The sequence below is a fragment of the Mytilus trossulus genome, chromosome 7 (assembly GCF_036588685.1).
Source record: "Mytilus trossulus isolate FHL-02 chromosome 7, PNRI_Mtr1.1.1.hap1, whole genome shotgun sequence".
In the NCBI taxonomy this organism is placed as follows: Eukaryota; Metazoa; Mollusca; class Bivalvia; order Mytilida; family Mytilidae; genus Mytilus; species Mytilus trossulus.
The window spans coordinates 11009341-11031592 of NC_086379.1; the positions used below are offsets into that span (position 1 = coordinate 11009341).

The following is a 22252-nucleotide window of genomic DNA, read 5'->3' on the forward strand; positions in this document are numbered from 1 at the left end:
CACATAAATAGTGTCAATGTCAGTAATTGACAGAGATGGTTCTGATTACTTTTAATTTTATGTATTAAATTACAATTTCTTTGTCATTTGTTCGAGTCAATTAAATTAATTATTATATCATTTCTGAAAGTGTCTGATAAAAATAATGATTACATTGGCAAAGTAATCATGATTAACTCTGATTACAATGAATACAAAAATACATTTTGAATGATGTGAATGAATTAACCTTTAATATAACTATAGTTCTTTCTAGAAAGTATTTGTTTTACATATAATTAACGTATAATTCGGGGTTAAAGAAAAGTATATTATTGCTTGAATATAACTTTTTTTTTATCAAATATATATATATGTACATCTTTAAATTGTGAATAAATGAACATATCTTTTACTAAGGCCTTCTTATGCTAATGATGACTTTTTATTATTGTAACAGTTTATTTTTTTTTACTGAAGTATACAAATGAATTAACATGCTTGATAAAGTAAGCCAAACTATCTTATCTTCTTAAGTAAGAAAAACAAAAAGGTTCATTTATTGACAATAAACATAGTTCAAGATTTTTTCATTGTAATCAGAATGAAATCAAAATGTAATCAGGATTACAGGGCATTCTGAAAAGTAATTTTAAATTAAATTAAATTACATGTAATCAGAATTTTGGCTGATTTATGATTACAATGATTACTTGAAAAATTGTAATCAATTACAGCTGATTAACGATTACAATTAAAATTACCCCAAGTCAGGTAATTGATTAATGAAAAGTCCGAAAACATCATGTTTTCTATTCGTAAAAGAACAAATAAAAGTGATTCATGATCTGCACGCGAACTTTTGTTTTAACTTATTAATTATAGGTATTGGGTATAAGTAAAGGGAAAGACATCCTTGAATTGAAAAATAGACAGTTGTCCACAAAACATCAGTTTTAACGCTTTGACGATTCTTTTGAGTAATCAATTGGAGTTGATTGATTGTACAAAGATATGACACTAAATTGTCCAAATAAAAAAAAACCAACCGAACATGTTTAAATTGTTTGTGAACTACACAATCCTATAACATATGTTATCAGCATGACTTAAAGAGTCTATGATAAAGGTGACGTCATCAAATCTAGTAAAGAAACAACAACAACAACAGTTAAAGCTCAAAAAGCATAAGAGATAATCTGAGTATTGCCTTATTCTTTTTAGACGAAGCTAAACAATTAGTAGTACAAGGATATAAAAGAAAACGTAAGTTTGTTTGCTCAAACTAATATTTATTCTCGTGTTGTACTGAAAGTGCAAGTAAGTAAATCCAATTGTTTACAGTTACTATCCATGGATAAATGTCAGACAAATCAAACAATATATGACTTGATTTTGTACAATGACTGTTGATTTTAGATGTAATCCTGCGAAATGAACTACCTTTGATGTTGGTTTTTGTCTTCTTAATGAACAAATACGCAAGTTCCGAGATAGTAACTCTCCTGTGATGAAGACGCAAAACGTCGCGTAACTAACCGGAAGGTGGGACACGTATCCACAACAAACAACAAAGTTAACGATGGCGGCGGAATTAAACAGAATGCTAAAACCAGCTTTACGCACATTTTTAATGGAAAGAGGAATGACTGTATCAGATTATAGTGTTCAACAGCTGAGAGAACTTGCCTTTAAAGCTGTTGAACTGGATTTACCGGTAATTTCAACACCAGATGACACAGACTCGTTTCTTCAATTTAGGAGTACTGTTGTATTAAATGGAGAAAAAGTAACTTTTCCGACTGTCTTTCAGTGTGAGCAGAAGGGGTGGACAGATGATTTAAAGAGTGTCCCAGTATTTTCTATGGCAGACGTTTTTGCCTATCTTGTTTCGTTTGCTAAATGGACACCATCACGATTGAGAACATACAAGAATGAGAGAGGCTTCCGACTTTCAAAGTCAAATCATATTTCTTCTGCTGAAATCTTCAAGTTACCACATGAACACTTTTACATAAAAGCGAGTTGCATCAGAGAAACATCACAGAAAGCTGATCCCTACATGACTTGGTGTTTGGTTAATTCTGAAGGTGTGTGCATATCAGCAGGATGTCATTGCACAGCGTAAGTAGTAAAGAAGCAATCATGATCAATCATGGCACAGTGGCGGATCCACAACTTTTTATATAATTCCATTAATGGGGCCCACTGACTGACATAACAGGGGTCTCCTTCATTCATGCTTCAGTGATTCCCTTTTTAAAAATCAATAAAAATTTTCTCATGAATTAAATAGTGATTTTAAATATCTGGGAGGGGGAGTATTTTATCTCCGATGCATGAAATATATTCTGTCACAGCCCCAAAAAATATATTTTATTTTCTAAAAAATTATGAAGAAAAAAACCCTGATTTCTTAAGGTCCCTTTAGGTGTCCAAAATTATATATTTTTTTTAATTTAAGAGGGAAAAGCATACTTGTTTTAATATTTTTCTGTATATGAGACATGTTCATGCAGTTGGGTTCATATATATGTTAAAATGCAAAAAAACTACTATAGTTGGATGTTATATATTAACAAATTCATAGTTAATTCAGAGTCCTTGTTAAATCTCTTATCTTCAGTTCAGTTAAATAAGAAATTAATTGAGAGTTTACTAATCTCAGTAATTTAATCAATAACTTATTCAAATATTGCTTTTCCTCATTTGATACTGAAATATTTTTGTAGGTCAATAAACAGTTCATACTTTAATTAGTAGATGTACAAATGTATAATGTAATACCTTAAATAATAAACTAATTATTTAAATGAAATTCTTTTTTGTCCTCAAATTCACAATGTGTTACATATTCTTTTTATTTAAATCAAAAAGGTCTTTAAAGTTATAATTATTTATTTATTTAAAGTCTGATGTCCATATGCATTCTTCTATTTAGACAAAACTAATGTAAGCATACTTCTTTGATATTCTATCCTTAAATTTTCTTGACAAGTGTGTAAAAAAAGGTTTTTCCATCTATAATTTTCTAGTACACTTATTTATATCTTCTACGTTTACCAGTCATTCCAATTTGTGTAATAATCATATTTACTAATAAAGAAAACAATTTATTTAACAATGCCTATGCAATTTTGTGGTATAAGATGTAGGATATTCAGTTATTTTTCATTTTGTATGAACTTACAGACTCATTATTTGTTAAAACATTATATGTACAATGTATATAATTTTATGTACATTGTATTTATTAATGGTATATGGATAAAAGGTATACATCAGTGAAACAGCAACTGAACAAAAAAAAAAATGAAAAATGAAAATGGATTTATATTGGTTGTAATAACTTGTTCACAACCATGTATATATGAGTCACTTAAGCTTTGAACTTTGAACTTTGAAAAAATGAGAAGGTATCCATATTTTGAGAATTACATGATATTTAAGGAGGATAATAAATTCAAGAGCCAATTTACAGTATACTTTCAATAAATCTTAGTTGTACATTTTTTTTTTGTGAAACCTACTCCAGTGATAAAGTGAAGTAAAAATAAGAACTTATCTTAAATTGTCATCTGGCCATAATAATCTAAACATATAATTGTTCTTTACATACATGTATATGTGGGCATAGTAATCTTAACATATATAAACTGTTCTTTACATACATGTACAAATGTATATATATCTTTTATACACCTGAATTTTTTTCTCTATTTTTTCAGGGATGATGGAGGATGTAAGCATGTTGTGGCACTGCTATTTTGCCTAGCAAACTGGTCTGACAGACACATTGATAGAAACACAGAGACATGTACAGATACCAAATGTGGTTGGGATATTCCAAGAAAGGTATCTGTTCCTATGAAACTGGATAGTATAGAACATTCAGTAAATCCCAGGGTACAGCCATTTGAACATGTGTATGACCCAATAAACCATGATGACAACATGGCTGATGTAGAATTTGAAGCAGGTCTCCACAACTTAATTCAAGGTCATGACACCCAGATTATTGAAGTGCTTGATAAATCTGAAGACAGTTTAACCATGCCTAAATCTATCATTGAATCAGCAGAAGACTTCTTGGAAAATTCTTCTTTTTTGGAATACCTCAAATCAAAAGTGAACCAGGATGACTGTGATCAAATTTATTCTTTGACAGAAGGTCAGTCTGATAATCAGAATTGGTATGAGTACAGGCTAGGTAGGATTACTTCATCAATCATTCCTCTTGTGTATCACTATCAGGGTAATGATAAAAACAATTACATTGTCAGACAGATATTGGACAAAAACAACAATTTTTCAACTCCTGCAATGATTTATGGGAAAGAAAGGGAGCATCTTGCAAGAGACTTATACAGCAAGGAATATACTTCTCAACATGAAAAGGCTGTAGTTGAACTATCAGGACTGATAATAAACAAAGATATTCCACATCTAGGAGCTTCTCCAGATGCTATTGTTAACTGTAAATGTTGTGGGAAAGGCATTGTAGAAATTAAGTGTCCATACACATTCAAAAATCTAACATTAGATGAAATCAGTGAAAAAAAATATCATCTTACCAAAACGTCTGATGGTGTCATTGAATTAAAGAAAACTTCAAATTGGTATATACAGATTCAATCTCAAATGGCAATTTCTAATTTACAATGGTGTGACTTTGTACTTTATCTTGAAGGAAGTATTAAAACAGAAAAGCACAAATTACATGTTGAGAGAATAACATTTGATCCCCAGTTGTGGACTAGTGTATTGGACAAAGTTAACTTGTTTTACAGTAAATATGTTGTCCCTAAATTAATCCAGGATTAATAATCACAGATCTTAGCATGCTGAGCATATAATATACTGATAATAAATTATTTTATTAATGTTCAGTGAACTGTGTTATTAGTTCAATTACAGAAACAGTCAATGTGCATGTAAAATTTGTAATGGTGACTACTCTAATAATATTTGGGTCTTTTAAAATTAATATTTTTATATTACTGTTTTATGGATGTTGAAAATCATAAAAAAAAGTGATATTAAATTGCAGTTAACAAGTACTGTTTTCAAATTCATATCGTTTGTTTTAACATATATTTAAATTAGATGTATAAATACATGAACATGTACTGCTACAGGTATCTTATACTGGAGTACATGTATGTTTCTTTCGAAGGAAGATTAAGTTCATGTATTATTGCTGTTGAAACAGCTATCCAGCAGAGATCAAAGGACAATAAAACAACAACTTTTTGTCACCTCATGACCTTATAGTAGATGATAGATAGGAATACACTAACATTTGACCACATCCCCTCAAAAACAATGCAAAAGGAAATCAAAATCAATCAAATTGAAAGATAAATTTCTAAGCCTACTGTGTCATATTTATTTTCACTAGGAAAGCTTTAAACTGAGGACTGACCAAAAGTTTTACTACAAGTTCTTATATATTTACAAATGTAAAACACCCTTTTTTATACTTCTGGTTCTGTTTTGCAACATTTTTTTTATGGCGGCAGAGTCTAACACTTATTATTTGCTGGTTCTTAAATAAGGATGTGTTGTATAAAGAAGTATCTGGAGTCAGAATAATTTGTCCTGGTAGGGTGACACATCATCATTATATGCTTTTTCCTTGTAAACCATGTTAGAAATCTAGCTGTTGGTGTCGTTCTGACAAGTACATGTATAAATAAGAATCAATCTTTCAATTATTCCTATCTCAATAACATTTTCTCCACCTGAATATGGATTTTTATTATCCTTGTTTAGATTTAGTTTAACTTTTGATAGGCATCATGCACTGAAGAGACATACATTGTAAAAATGCACATTTGGTACAATTTGAATTATAAACTTGCCACTGGACATAGAGAAACCATGAATAAATCATTTGAATAAATGACTGTTTCAATATCGTGAAAGTAACACATTATGAATAACAGATGTGGGATATACAATGATGGAGGCAACAACCCAACAACAAAAAATTGATATCTTAAGAACAAATATAGGCCCCTCACAAGAAATGCTTTCTGAAAAAATCATTATCTGACAAAGACAAATGAGGGGTTACTGATTTAGGAAAGGCACATCATGATTTTCAATGCTGAGAAAAACCGCACACATGCTACATGTATATAAATGTACCAATGGATAATATGCCAAAAAATGACTCAAGGGTGTACAATGATTGTGGTCTTTTTACTTGTTTACTGGCGGTTGGAATTCTGTAATGTTGAAAATTCACAGGTTTCTCTCTTATTTCATTAACTTTAGTCTGACTGTTTTAATTTATATGTAATTACTCTAAATAACAGCATAACAATGTCAGATCTGCATTTTTCCTCCCTCACAAGGATTTTAATTCATGCTACTGTGATATCATGATAACACTGCCAACACTGTAACTAGCAGCATAGACCATTCGACCACCTACATTGTACATGTAAACTGATTGTCTAATGTAAAGTTTGAAATAATGGTAAAACATATAAAGCTACACCATAATCTCTGTCATTACTTCCTAATTTTGATTGCAGGATAACCAGGTTACTGCATAATCATATAAATAAGAAGATGTGATATTAGTGACAATGACACAACTAGTTCTCTCCATCCAAGTTGCAATGTATTTAAAGTTAAGAATTATAGGTCAAAGAACGGCCTAGAACACAGAGGAAGCATATTTTACTTAAATGGTCATATTTTTTATGTCCCACTTTAAGGCTTTTTTACGCATGTACGTTCTATGGACATGATGGACACATTCTTGTTTTCTTCACATTTCGATTTACACTGTTCTGATGGAGGTTACTACTAGGCATGAACAAAACACATTGAAATAGTTCTATAAAAAAGAAGATGTGGTATGATTGCCAATGAGACAACTATCCACAACAGACCAATATGACACAAACCTAAAAAACTATAGGTCTTCAACAATGAGCAAAGCCCATACCACATAGTCAGCTATAAAAGGCCCCGATAAGACACTGTAAAACAATTCAAACGAGGAAAACTAACGGCCTTATTTATGTAAAAAAATGAACAAAAAACAAATATGAAAAACAAATGACAACCACTGAATTAAAGGCTCCTGAATTGGGACAGGCACATACATAAATAATATGGCGGGTTGAACATGTTAGTGGGATCCCAACCCTCCACCTAACCTGGGACAGTGGTATACATTGTAACATACATACTTTAAAAATTACTTTAAATGGCAATATGAAGTCATTCATTTGTGTCAGCTTATTTATTGGAAAACAATTCATAAAATGTTCTACAGTGGTAACAATATAAATATTCAACAATATAAATATTCAACAATATAAATATTCAATAATATAAATATTCAACAATGATCAACAATATAAATATTCAACAATGATCAACAATATAAATATTCAACAATGATCAACAATATAAATATTCAACAATGATCAACAATATAAATATTCAACAATGATCAACAATATAAATATTCTACAGTCATGACAGTGCTAAACAATTCCACTTATCATCCCAGGCATTGACATGAAGCTACTGCATAAAAAACAATATATATTAAAACAGAATAACATATATAATTTCATTTAAGTGATCTGTAATTTGTTACAAATTAGCCCTAGCTTCCCCATGTTTTCTCCAGTTCCCCACCAAAATGCAAATAAGACTAAAATTTAAAATATGTTTGTTTCCGCTATCCCCCATGTAATCATGCTGTGACATCCAGTTAAAAATAAATTAACCTGCCCTCCTGGTCTGTTCACAAAGGATAGTCTCAGGGAGGGGAAACAGATATTCTTCTAGGTGCTGCCTAAATCCACAATTTCATATTAATCTACATGTACATGTATGTCTTTTAATATCTACTGATCGTCTAGCAGTGCAATTAAGGTAGGGGACCCTCATCTGGAGTTTTTTTAAACAATCCTTTTGTATTGCTAAGATGCTAAAATTTATCATGACCCCATCTTACAATCTATTCTAAGAAGAAAATTAGATACCCCCCCTTTGAAATCAGCAGTAAATACCATAGCCTGATATCATTACCTATAATTGTAAAGATCATACATGTATATTGAAAAGATATCATATCTATTTTTTGTAACAAAATCAGAGGTAATAAAGGTCAAAGATTCAGTATTTCCGCAATAAACACAAAATTGATACATTGATTAAACACCAAAAGCAATACATTACGTTGGTGCAAATTTTAAAAGTTTAATTTTTCAGTTAAACATACTGTTTTCAACCTATTGAAAAAGTTATGTGGTATGATTGTCAAATGAGACAACTCTTTGTCCAAGACTAAAATTCATTGATAAAAATGTATACAAGACAATTTAAGAATTCAACAGTAAACAGGCCTGCATTCATGGCATTTTTTTTTAAAGTACAAGTTTTAAAACTAGATTAATGTGTATATTTACTTTTTAAGGTAATATCTGTAAATGCGCCACTTCTATATCTCTATGGACATTTTACCGCCTAACTAATTTTGGCATTAAATTGCATAAAAATGCTGAAACTTTGACCATTTGATTAGTCAATGGTTTCAGAGACCATGCTATAGTATTTCCTATAAGTTTAAATAGCTTTAGTCTTTGAATGGCTCTTTCAACATGAATTCTCAACTTAGCTATAGAGCGAGTTTGTTTAATTTCATTCACATTAAGTCTTTTCTTTTTTCCCCAAACACACTTGCGAGTAAATGGTGGCATATTTAATGTTGCTTTTTTTTCTGTTAACAAATCTCTTATGGTGAAGCCTCTATCTGCCATTATGTCATCTCCCTCTTCAATATAATCCATGAAACCAGACTTTTCAGTAATAAAACGATCTGATACATTGCCGCCATAAACGTCTGAAACAAAAGTGAAGGTTCCAGAAGGTGAGATCCCTAAAAGACATTTCCCAGTTCCCAGTATTTTTTGATTTATAAGTGCTATATGTTGAGGCCTGTGCTGTAGGAGATCTTGGATGTTGAAAAAAAAATTCTGTGCAGTCAATTATAGTTCTTGTTTTTGGGTATAACATTTTGAATGAATGCGGCATATGTTTTCTGACTTGTTGCTTTGATGGCCATTTTATTAGTTTTCCAAATAAACCTGACATAAATGTTATCCATGTTGTAAATATCTGTGAAACACGGGTCTTTGAGATTCCAAAAATATCAGCTAAGTGATAATCTATTAGACCAAGACGAAGACGTACTAATGTAAGTATAAATTCCTGAAAATCTGTCAATTTCCTTTGTGGTCCAGGCTTTAATCTATTTCCAGTTTGGTAGTTTTTGTCATTAACACTTCCCTTGCCAGACCAGTACTTTAACTTGGAACATTTGGTCATAAGAAGCTGGAAAATACCCATTAAAATAGCGAAATTTTGAACACCAGTGTAAAACTTTACATGTTTGTCATCTTTGGTAACATGTTTAACAAAAATTTCTCTGGACAAGCTGTCTTTATCTTCCAGGGTATGCTTGAGTCTGTTATTTTCCTGTTCCAGTAGCCTGATATCATTAGCTGTAACTTCTGTTTGAGTAGACGAATCTACAATCACTTTATCATCTCTGTGATAACTATAGTCATGCTCTTTAGTTGGCTTACATGTGGGATGGTTTAATTTTGATACATATCTTTGACCTAAAAATAAAATTAAGAGTAAATAAACAGCAGCACCAAGTGTTTTGAGCATTTTTAAATTTAATAAAAATTTATAACTCAAATTTGAGTTATTGTATGACATTTGAGATAAATTGTGAATGTACATGTGTCCATGTGACATGTATGCCCCAGTTTGTATAACATGATATGTAGATGCATGCATGTGTTGTGAAAATAAGCATGGAAAAAAATTCTTCAAACAATTTATATTTAAATTTCAACCTTTTCTCTCAGAAAAAAATGATTATATTTAACCATCCCCATTCATAGAAGCCAAGAATTTTTTAATGAAAGATTAATACACATTGAGTTCTTTAGAACAAACGGAATGATAAAAGAGACAAGCAGTTACTAGACCTGCTTTCACCATTGGTGACACTGGTAAAAAAAAGTCATGGTATTATAAACCAAACAATAAATGAATATACACCTTAAAATCATCCAATACACTGAATATAATTGCCTAACAATAACCAATGAACCATAAACATGAGATCAAGGTCAGATGAACCATACCAGGCAGACATGAACAGCTTACAATATTATCCATACAACAAATATTGTTGTCCTATATTGCTTATAGTTTAAGAAACCAAAAACAGACCAGAACACAAAAACTTAACACTGAGTAATGAACCGTAAAAATGAGGTCAAGTTCAAACCTGCGAGAATGACATGTACATCATAAATATTTCCATATAACAAAAACAGTTGAATTTTTGCATACAGTACAAAACAATGTATACATGTATGAAAAAAAGATCAATACTAAAAAAAATAACTAAAACCACTGAACTATGACAATGAGGCCAAGGTCAGATGACACCTGCCAGTTGGACATGCACACCTTACAATAATTCCATACACCAAATATACTGGACCCATTGCTTATAGTATCTGAGATATGGACTTGACCAACAAAACTTAACCTTCTTTAATGATACATGTTAGATAAGATAAGATAATTTATTTTAAATCGGTAGAGCTTTTTGCCGGCATTGATCCATGAAATGAGATAGCAGTTGACTGAAAAACAGTCTGACAGGCATGAGGACCTTGCAAGGTACAAATGTACACAAATACCAAATATATTTATCCTTTTACTCATAATAAGACAGAAATTAACATTACAAAGCTTTTTAACCTTTTTTGTTCTTACCTGGCAAATAATCAGTTGTAACAAACTTTTCTGTGCTAATGACCTCGACTTCTCCACAAACATAAGGTATAGCTGAAAAGATAACTTGGCTCTCAGGGATGGATCCATGATGATGATCAGAATTACATGCATGCATTGGAGATTCAAGGTTATTGTCTGTTCCAACTTGTGTTGAATTGCTGGTTTTTCTGTAATATTAAAGTAAATATATCATTACATAATAAAAAGAAAAACATACATTTTGTAAATACAAATGATATACAAAGTATTTATTGTATCGACAGTTAACACGTTACTAATGCTCATGATAAAACAAGGATACATGTCGATGATGTGCATGTACTATACATATTAAAAATATATAAATAAAACATTTGTTCTCAATTAAAAACAATCATTAATATACTTTCAGGTGATTTTGATAATGACTGGCAAACTGCTATTTAAAATTGTGGTCATATGCATATGCCTCAGTGTTATACATGTAGCTGAATGAAATTTAATAAAATTGAAATAAAAATTAGGTTTAATATTTTGTATATATTAGTATCCCTCAATGATGTAAAGCATGGATAGATTGAGAAGAAATGGTATTCATCCTCAATTTCTTGTCTATTACTGTATTACAGGATAAGTTAATGTTTTGATTGTATAACGCTAGGGAATGGGCACTGAGATTCAATTTTCTAAAGACTAATATAAATAAAAATAATCAGTAACAACACCAAAATCTCTCATATAATGCTTTAATACATAATGACTTAGTCATACATTGTATTAAAGTATATGGGGAAAACTACTTCTTACTACTCTCAAATCCGAGCTTTAAACATGTAGCTGTTTACCAGTCTTTCATCTTAAAAGGTAATAGATTATTTTACAAAATTAAATGCCATTTTTTGCATTCTGACATATCTTGGAGTTTTTGCATAATAATGATAAACAACATATATATAAATAGGATTTTTTATGCAAAATCAAAGTATGATTTTAAAAAGGCACCCACTCACCAAAAAATAATGCTGAAAATGGCCAAGTCCAGACTTGCAAACAATTTGGAGAGCACTTCTCCTAGTAAATATACTTGTTACACACCCATCCCCTATTCCCCAGACCATACAGAAGGAAATCAAGAAAGATACATTGCATCAAGAGGTGCTGGGCAGGTTTATTTATATGACATCAAACCATACACCATCTCAAGTCTTAACTATAGTATAGAAATTAAAGAAAATCTACAAACCTTGCAACATTGCTAGTCAGCAATCTTTTTTTGTGGTTACTCAACACTGTAGTTTATTTTTTTAAGAATGTTTTTGCATTACCCCTTTTCTTTCCTGTTCAACTGTTGTAACTTGTAAGGCTAAGCAGAGGCACATGCTTCGATTATAATAGAGAGCCGACCTTCCCATTGATAGAAACCTGTTCCTTTGGTTCATCATCATACTCATATAGACCTGTACAGCTGTAGGCTGTACAAGTAAGATCGAAACTTTGCTTTTTTTGGGGGGGGGGGGGGGGGGGGGGTGAAAATGACACAAGAACCGTGGAATCTGTTTCTCAATCCGTTAATTACCTTTCACTCAACGGCTTCTTGAAATTGTTGTGAGGAAACAATGTTGGTAGAGTGTTGTTGTTGTTTTCATCAAAGTGCAGTGAACAAATACGTGTGTATTTCGTTGGAGTCCAATCATTCGGCCGCCTAATCAATCTCAACCAGTCTCGCCTTTCCTTTGCGTTCCTTATCTTATTTGGCAGAGAAATAAATGTCACACCTTGCATCCAAGGATACTTATGCAGTTTGTTAAACTTTCTAGTTGATGCGGTGCAGTTTGGAACACAACAATGATAAACCACCATTTTCCCGCAGGCGTCCTTAGTAGTCCCACCTTCCGGTACAGAAATACACGGAACGCAACCTCAGACCGGAGATTTCATCCAGTAACGATAGCTCCGACAGGAACCCGAAACTTGCGTATTGATCATAATAAAATATAAACCTGATATAGGAAATCCATTCATGAAAAAAGTGACTACATTCACAGCAAAAAGACACAAACAACATTAGACGTCATGTTGTTTTTCTTTTTAATGCCACAGTAATGCCTTGAATGGCTATTAATGATCGTTGGCTTTACCTTATGGTAACATGGTTTTGAATCCTCTAAAGCCAATCGGACTAGAACACATATAACCTTGATTTGTATCTAAAATACAAAAGTTATAAACTTGAACCTTTAGACACAGTTTATTATGTAAAGAAGGCAACAGCAGTTTTTCAATGTTCAAATATCATAAATGAAAAAAGGTGACCAACATACATTGAGGGAATCATATACACTTCAAAGAGAGCGAGACCGAGTTTTTCGATAAGGTAATCACAAATCGTGTGAATAAGTAAGAGAGAAATGGTATCTACGGTTACTGAGATTCTACAAACAGTGGTACATTGGTTGGAATAGATTCGAAATGTTTTACATGTTTGACTGTTGTATCAGAAATAAACATATCGTATCTTAAAATCTACAATAAACTATTACTCTAGTCCAAATTGAAGAATCCATGGCAAAAAATTGATTTCAATTTCAAAAATTCAACGAAAATTTGCATTTTGATTTTAAAACCTAGATTTTGGAACATTATTGAAAAAAAACAACTTTAGGAATTGTCTCGAAATTATTGATTGTGTTAGTCCTCAAGTTGTTGGTATTATTGAGGTATTATTTACATCCAATTATTCATCTCCTCCTTGTATTACAATGTGGTAAAGTTTTAGACTTTATTTTACAAGGAACAAATTGCCTTTTTGGAAAACCTTTCGGAATTTTGGTCCTCAATACTCATCAACTTCGTACTTTATTTGGCATTTTCACCATATAAGATTTAAGCGTAACCGATGAGTGTTTTGAAGGCAAAACATAGTTTATTTTTCATGTTGATAGTTTTAACATTTACTTAAGTATTTAAATAAAATTGCGGCATACAGAAGTCTGTGCAATTGTTTTTCAGACGATGGTGTTAACTGCTTTTTTCAAGAACATTATGAATGTCACGTTAAGTATGTTTCAGCAATATTGAATTTTAGTATTTCATGTAACAGTGTAAATCACAAAGATTAAGAAGTCAGTATCACTATTAATGTAAAATGTCAGTATTGATCGCCAAAAGTTTCCAGGAGGAAAGTTAAACACATATCTGGTATCTTCCTTAGGGTCGAAGATATTGCCTTTTCACAGGTAAAACAGAATTTCAGACGATGTTTCAAGTGGCATAACATCTAACAATACAATATGATAACTTATTTCAATCCTTTCACTATCTTCTTGACTATTGAAATTATCTAAAAGTATGATATATAAACAAGCTCAATTCAGAAGTTGCATAAAATCACATTGGTTTGCACATTTTTTGACATGATTGAATGATATATAGTCAAAATAACGTGAATAATGCCAAATCTACTGCATCCTAACAAATAAATCTGTCAACACTGATTGTAAAATATTTGAAAATCCAACACCTAATGAAAGCGAGGATGCATGACTGCTTCATTTGCAGACAAAGTACTTTTATGTCATTTTATGTATACTAATTATATATAATTTTATCATATCGAAAATCGTTACATGACGGTGTTTTTTTCTTCCTCAATTGAACTAAACATTATTCTATCTCACGTTTTTTTTCTTTCGAATAAGGCTGTTTTATATATATGATTCGGCCGATTGAAATATACATCTCTGCCTTTTAACCTATCATAGGGTGTCTATAAGCAGGCATGGCAACCCTACAAATAACATCAATTTGCTAATAGTCAATTTTGAACTTACCTATAAACTACATTTGTACAAAAGCATTGAAAACTTATATTTTCTTTTCAATGGTACAACCAAGAAATAACGAGTTAAATTGATCTTTTTTGTCGTACTTTTTGAAATATCTTGCATATGCCTTGTAGTGATAGTTATCAAAGGTACCAGGATTATAATTTAGTACGCCAGACGCGCGTTTCGTCTACATAAGACTCATCAGTGACGCTCATATCAAAATATTTATAAAGCCAAACAAGTACGAAGTTGAAGAGCATTGAGGATCCAAAATTCCAAAAGGTTGTGCCAAATACGGCTTAGGTAATCTATTCCTGGGATAAGAAAGTCCTTAGTTTTTCGAAAATTCAAAGAACATTACTTTGGAGTGCACGCTCTGTCATGGATTGTGCGTTTTATTGAGACATAAACGTCATTTTAAAACGACACATGAGTGTTGCCTGCCATGTAACATGTAACATCAATGTAATTCAATTAAGTGAAGGTTAAATGTGTAGAAACATGGAATCAAGAGTTATCTGATATACCTAGGAATTTTATTTATCGGAATTTTCTTTATAGCATTAAAACGAAGGGTAATCTAATAAAAGTATATTAAAAGGCTTCCATTGACGATATCTTGGATTTTGACTAGATTATATCGTTTTAACCCTACTTTGGTCTATCTAATTGTATTTAGGTTTCACTGGCTGTAAGTTTATAGCATTGTCATATGCAGAAGGATGTGTGGGATAATATTCATCATTAAATCTTTCATCAGATGATGACGGAAAGAGTTTGTTCAAAATCTATTTTTTTCAAAAACACTTGAATTCGATTAGCAGGTTATATGAATGTCCTCTGTGATATCATGAATATCATTTTATGCACATTTTAATGCATTTATGCAGTTTCATTCATCTTATCATTTATGAATACTCATATCAGTTGGAAGCCTTTTAGCAGTATTTAAAGGTTTCAAAGCGAGTGCGAATTGGATATCACATGATATCATTTCGAGATATTTGATATGCTATCAATATAAAAGAACCTTTTCTAGTTTACAGTCTTTACTTAAAAGAAGATAACGTGAGTAAAATATCCAGCGATATTCATATATACGAGTTTTCGAACATTTGTCTCTTATGGCAAAAGTGCACTTTATGTAACAAAGACTATTCCGCAAAACATCGATCTTTTCTTTAGCACATAAACTGTCCTGATGTCAGATTTCTGTGAAGTACAATACATCCGACTTTTCGAGCTTTTGTACACTTCAGAATGAACTCACGCTGACCAACAAAATATTTTCCGGTGGCGTGTAGGATATTGAAAAATAAATTATCTCCATTATGAACTATATATGAGGTCATTGCCTTAAAGAAGTCTAAGGAAATGTTGCCTTTTTCGTAACAAATTAAATTGATGAATAGGTCGACCAATTACCTCTTATGTCGTTTTATGAACAAATATAACTCATTCAGATTGTATAGGTTACACGGTCTTTTTCTAGATTAACAGGACTTGAGAAGTGTGATAAAATTTTAAAGAACTGAAACACGGATATTGATTTTCCAAATAACTTATGAGTGTTCCAAATCCTTACGAAGTATATAAAATAAACACATCAGTATATTTTATTTTCTGTCGGGACTTGAACCAAAGATGAAGAACTTCTTGCATTCTACTTAATATCTGTTAAAGTTTAATTGCGTGGCCTCTAAAATATTCCACGAAACCTCATTCCAAATAAATAATATATATTCCACTAGCAGTTCAAACTGAACTTCTCGTTATTGTGAAATTGTCCACTAAAAAGGTGGTGCAAACTATATTTGAGAGTTCATAAGATTGAAGTATCTACTTATGAAATTGTATTCATTTTAACTTACTTCTCATACACCAATTATTCTGTACTCTATTATAAAAATGTATGAATTGATAAAGAAAAAATGACAAAGTATTACAAGTATTTAGTTTAAGTACGCCCAAACAAATATTTATAATTTAAAAAAAATAATCACAAAGACATACTGCTTATCCAAAACAAAAACGTTTAAGGTTTCAATAACTGATGTAAGGGTTGGCATTTGTAGACGCGACTACTACCAAAGTGGTTGTGTATTAATTCTGATTCAAATGAACTGTAAGTTACCTTGCAATGTACATGTTACATTGCGTCAATGCCAAATAGCTGCCTTTTAAATTTGAAAAAGTAATATCAAAACGAAAAAATGACCAACAAGCTGTCTATCATGTTCATTTTTTTACTTGTATTCTTAGTGTAAAAATAGGTATAATTCAATAGTAACCATTATTTTTACTTCGTCTGTTTTATAACTTAATTTGCTAAATCGGAGACCTGTAGGAGTGGCGCTAAAATTGATAACAATACTTATTTTTCAGCTTGATATGATTTCGTAAACATTACAGAATAAAACCTATCAAGGATATAACTGTATCATCCCTTCTAGCAGTTCTAGTCTGAACTGTAATTTTTGAAAACGTATAATGTCATCACATGAAATCTTGTAATTGCATTGCCAATGTGTTTGTATATCTTATAATGTAACACATTGCACATAAGTAATACTCATTTATGATTGGCCATAGTTCTTTAAGTTAATTCTTGTAAGAAAGCTGAAAGCTCCATCTGCAGATACAAACTGCAATCGTCATCATTTATACATTTGTATTTCCTGCAATATGCTTGAAGGTTTAAACTTCAAGGTTTTTTTTTATCTTTTAATCTGTACAGCATAACACAAACTCAAAATATTTCTATAATTTTTATGCAGATTGCAGTTATTAACGTTTTTTTATCATTTGATTATGCCATTTGATTTGGGACTTTCCGTTTTAAATTTTCCTCGGATTTCATTATTTTTGTGATTTTACTTTTTATTCATTCCAATATATATCCGGTTTACCTGAAATTTACTTTAAATTACTGTAATTGGTCTTTAATATTGATTTGCAGTGCGACTAGCGCATACATAAGATGAGATGCAAACTCTAGCGACTCACCCGGGTCACGCTTCATCTCTATTATTAACTTGAGCAATTCCTTCATTTTTTAATTTTTAACTTGAGCAATTCCTTCATTCTTTTTTAATTTTTAACTTGAGCAATTCCTTTATTTTTTTTTATTTTTAACTTGATCAATTCTTTCATTTGATTTTTATTTAATTTAATTTTTCTTATTTATCGACATGTGAGATTTGAACATGGGTTAACTTACTCATCAATAGTACAATACTTATGATTTAGTACATCAAAAGAACATTTCTATTACGCAAGTAGTAGCGTTTGCATTCAAATTTATACAATTGGAAGCCTGAATTATTTGCAATGAAGTTTAAGAGGAAACATAAATTATTTAGAAAGTTATTCCAAATCAAGCTAAGAACATTATAACCTTAAAGTAGATAAACCTTGTACCCCTGTTTTTGACAGTTTTACTTATTATGTCTGTTTGTTGTTAATAGTTATCAAAGGTACCAGGATTACAACAAAGTACGCCAGACGCGCGTTTCGTCTTCATAAGACTCATCAGTGAAGCTCATATCAAAATATTTATAAAGCCAAACTAGTACAAATAAAAATTGAAGAGAATTGAGGATCCAAAATTCCAAAAAGATGTGCCAAATACGGCTAAGGTAATCTATGACTGGGATAAGAAAATCCTTAGTGTTTCGAAACAAAGTTTTGTAAACAGGAAATTTATAAAAATGACCACATTATTAATATTCATGTCAACACTGATATGTTGACTACTGGGCTGGTGATACCCTCGGGGTCGAAACCTCCAGCAGCAGTGGCATTTACACAACGTTGTTTATGTACTGGACTTTTTTTTAAGTTTGAGCCTTTGATTTTGCTTTTTGATTACGGACTTTCCATTTTGAATTTTCCTCAGAGTTTTGTATTTCTTGTTATTTTTCTTTTTAGAATATGCAGTGATCATATCAGTATTAACTGTACAGAACACAAAAACAGGGATCTTAAATGGTACGCATTAAAGGGGAAATATAATTTGAAGAAACAGCAAGATAGCAAGAAACAATTACCAACCGATTAAGACTTTTCCAAAGAGTTCTGAATTGCTTTCCGATATTTACTATAAAGATAAGATAACATAAGACATTTTTTTCAAATTAAAGGTTACACGAAGAGCAAATTAAATATTGCAATAATTTTGATAATGGCATGGAATATACGAAAAACGTAAAATTTATCAATCGCCTATATTTAGTTTGATCACCGCCGATAAAAAAAGCAAACCTGACAACGTATCTGCTTATCCCGAATATGTCTTACTGTCCGATGAAGTTTAAAAATTTACATTAAGCGTGAACACTTACCAACCAACTGCAAATCCTTAGAATAAGTACGCGAGTGCATTATTCCTTAAAATCAATATGTTTAAGGGACAGTCTCAAATCCTTATCAAGGACATTTTTTACCAATCAATCTAATATAAATAGTTTGGAAAGAATTGTATCCATATGGTTAAGGTAACACGATACCGAATGGCATATCTCCCGATTTCCAAACTTTTTGGCACACGTGTTCTTTTTATCGAGTTACATCGGAATATGTAATAAAAAATGGGGGTCACCATTTTTGTTTTCTTGGTATCTTCATAAGAAAACGTCAATTCTGGCGTGAATTTTAACTAGTTATATAGGGGAAATGCCCTTTTTTCGGCTTTCCCTTTTAGATTTTCCAATGAATGGCTATGTTCTAATATACGGAGAAAAACAAAAAAACTAACATAATATCCAGAATTGCATACTAAATCCATACACGTATAGAAACTCATAGGTCACCATCCTTGTTTTTGAGATAAATTGCTTCAAAGTTGATTGATACCCTTGGAAATGGACCGAAAACGTGTGACGTTGTTGAATGCAGAATGTATCGTTAACGTATTACTATTCAGAGAAACAGAAACAAAATATGTGTCCGGATCTGAATGGTGTTTATTTTATTTTCATTTCCGCTGTCGGGTTTCGTAAATTTCCTAGTCATGAATGCAATATGCATTTTGCTGATATAATTTAGTTCGTCCTGCAACTGGAAATTTCACTCACATGAATTAACATTATTAATCTCGTCTGATTTTTACACCAATTAAACGATCTTGATCTGGTTGGTTCCACGTGAATCTTATATACGATAATAGTTCATGCATAAATCACCGGTGTTTGGTACACGTTAAGTATACGTAAATTTTTAAAATAAGATTATTCAAATTATATCTTTATTCAAAAATTTCATTAAAATCGTGAAAAATGCCTTCATATTTTTGTAAAGTTCATGTGAAAATAACATGAAAAATTTCACGTGTGATTCCTTTGAACTACTGAGTTTTTAACTCCATCATTTAAGACAATGGTGGTGTCGTTGCTTCATTTATGCAGAAATAGAGTACTTTGAAAATTTGAATTTATAATTTAGAATTAGAATTGCTCGGTTGTTGATGGTTGTTTAACGTTCAGTGGCGAATAGTTCATGCATGTTCGGAACGATACAATACAAGTTTGGAAACAGTTGTTAAAGTAAAAGATACATTTGATGCATCAGTCAAAAAAGGTTTAACATTTTGTTAGTTGTGAATATTATGAGGGAAAATAATGATCCTCATAAAATACACATTCTTAAAAACAAAATTCAAAGAAAAATTCAAAACTTAAAAGTCACTTACCAAATGACGAACACCTATAAAAAATGATAAACAGCCGTCATATCCTTGACTTGTTACATTCATTAGTTAAGAATACTTTATGTGGTGTAAACGTATGAGTTGGTTGCTCAAAAAGTCGGACAAACCTTGCAAACTGTATGCAAATTTCACAAAGTTCAACAGTGTCATTTGTTGAAAATTATTTACGAAACAAATCTTGCATTCATTATAAGTAAAACAAACTGCAAAGACGAAATATAAAAGTTCCAGCTTGAAATTCCACATGTAGGAGATGCAAGTCGGAGTCTTTGTGCCTTTCATATTTTATCAAAACGCATTATCCAGCTACCTGTCATGCACAAAAAAATGAAGAAAATCCAGACAATATGCGCACCTTTAATATGAGTAGTATCACCAGGTACATAATTTAAACCTGATGCAAAAAGACTGTAGTCCTAAAAACAAGCCGATTAAAGCCAATTGCGGGATTGGCGGTAGAACGGACACGGGTGAAACAATATGATGACATACGTGCTCTATTAGGATTTTGGTGACAAAACATATTTTTTAATATGCACTTCATGTAATGGAATTTTAATTTAAAGATCTAAAATGGAACATAGCGATGAAGCAAGGTCTTTCCGTCATTTTGTCTTTGGTGGAAAGTTGATTAATTGGCAATTTTTACGCACCTCCATATTTCATTATGATTTGAATTTTCTCTTGAAGCACAGATTTTAAAAAGATTTTAGGACTTTAACACATATTTACAAATAAAGTCTCATGCTACCCCACTTCCATAATTAGCAAGTAGTAACGTAGATATTTCGAACGGCGTAAATATTCGTAAACTTTGTCAGTTTCTTTGAAAATTTAGAGGCAATGATTTAAATTTTAACAAATTGAGTTTCAAGTGACGAATGCAAATTGTAGGATTGATTTTTGGTTGCTTGACCATGTTAACGTCCAGTGGCAAATATTGCATGCATGTTTAGTTCAGAGAACAAGTTTGCACTATTTACAATCATAGATAGATTTTGTATTTGGGGCGATCCAGGAAGATGGTTGAGAAAATTTGGACTGACACTGAAAAATGAGGGTATATAATGCTATCTGTCCCGTGTAGACTTAGTCTATAATATTACAAAGCTAGCACTTTATTTTCAAAAGGTTCTCGAAACTATATCGGATTTACTCTGTACAATCCAATGAGATTGTTTACACTTGGAATGTTTTTCGGCAAAATAACCAAGTTAAACCACTTTTTTTACATTATATACTAACCAACTATTTTCTGTATATATATATGAGTTTCAAAGTCTGCTTGTATTGTGCTTTGTAAGCCTTATTCTATCAGTATTCTCATCAAGATAAATTTCATTTTTCATTTTGGCCGAGCATTTTCACACGAATTACTAGTTGGACAATTCCCCGTTTTTTCACACATCATCCTAAGTTTCGTTAGATAAGATTTCTATTTTCAAAACAAAAATTCGGCGTGCATCATGCAAAAGTATTTATTGCATAAATAAACTAAGAATAAAATAAAAGTGATAAAACTCGGTCTATTTTGCATGAGAACATACTTATATAGATAAATCGTACAGATGCTTAAATATTAAAGAACCAGAATATAAATTAAAAGTAAAGTTATACATTTTTTAAATGGTTAACAACGAGCAGAAAAATTGCTGGAAAACGATAAAGCAATATTTCATCATCTATCATCATCATTGAAATTAACCGTAACGTATTGTTTTAAAACTCTCGGCAATGGTTACCTTTAAAAATGTCACATAGATATCAAAAATATAATTTTTATTATTATTTAATCACTTTGTGATTGCAGTCAGAACTTGCTGCATTGACTTGTAAGTGTGAAAGTTATTCGATAACGTCAGAAACGATAACTCGTGGCGTAACGTCATTCGGTATCGTG

The 22252-nt window shown here is 31.3% G+C and overlaps 2 protein-coding genes across 2 annotated transcripts; one reads left to right on the forward strand and one right to left on the reverse strand.

Moving 5' to 3' along the window:
• The first annotated feature begins 1461 nt into the window (after nt 1-1461).
• Nucleotides 1462-4946, forward strand: LOC134724627 (uncharacterized). Its single transcript, XM_063587767.1, has 2 exons — nt 1462-2103; nt 3708-4946. The coding sequence occupies exons 1-2, from the start codon at nt 1562-1564 to the stop codon at nt 4801-4803; spliced, it is 1638 nt and encodes a 545-aa protein (XP_063443837.1). The 5' UTR covers nt 1462-1561; the 3' UTR covers nt 4804-4946.
• Nucleotides 4947-8817: 3871 nt separating this feature from the next.
• LOC134726145 (uncharacterized) lies at nt 8818-12678 on the reverse strand. The gene is made up of 3 exons (XM_063590544.1): nt 12395-12678; nt 10819-11006; nt 8818-9638 (listed from the first exon to the last, which is right to left on the reverse strand). The coding sequence occupies exons 1-3, from the start codon at nt 12676-12678 to the stop codon at nt 8818-8820; spliced, it is 1293 nt and encodes a 430-aa protein (XP_063446614.1).
• Nucleotides 12679-22252: the final 9574 nt, after the last annotated feature.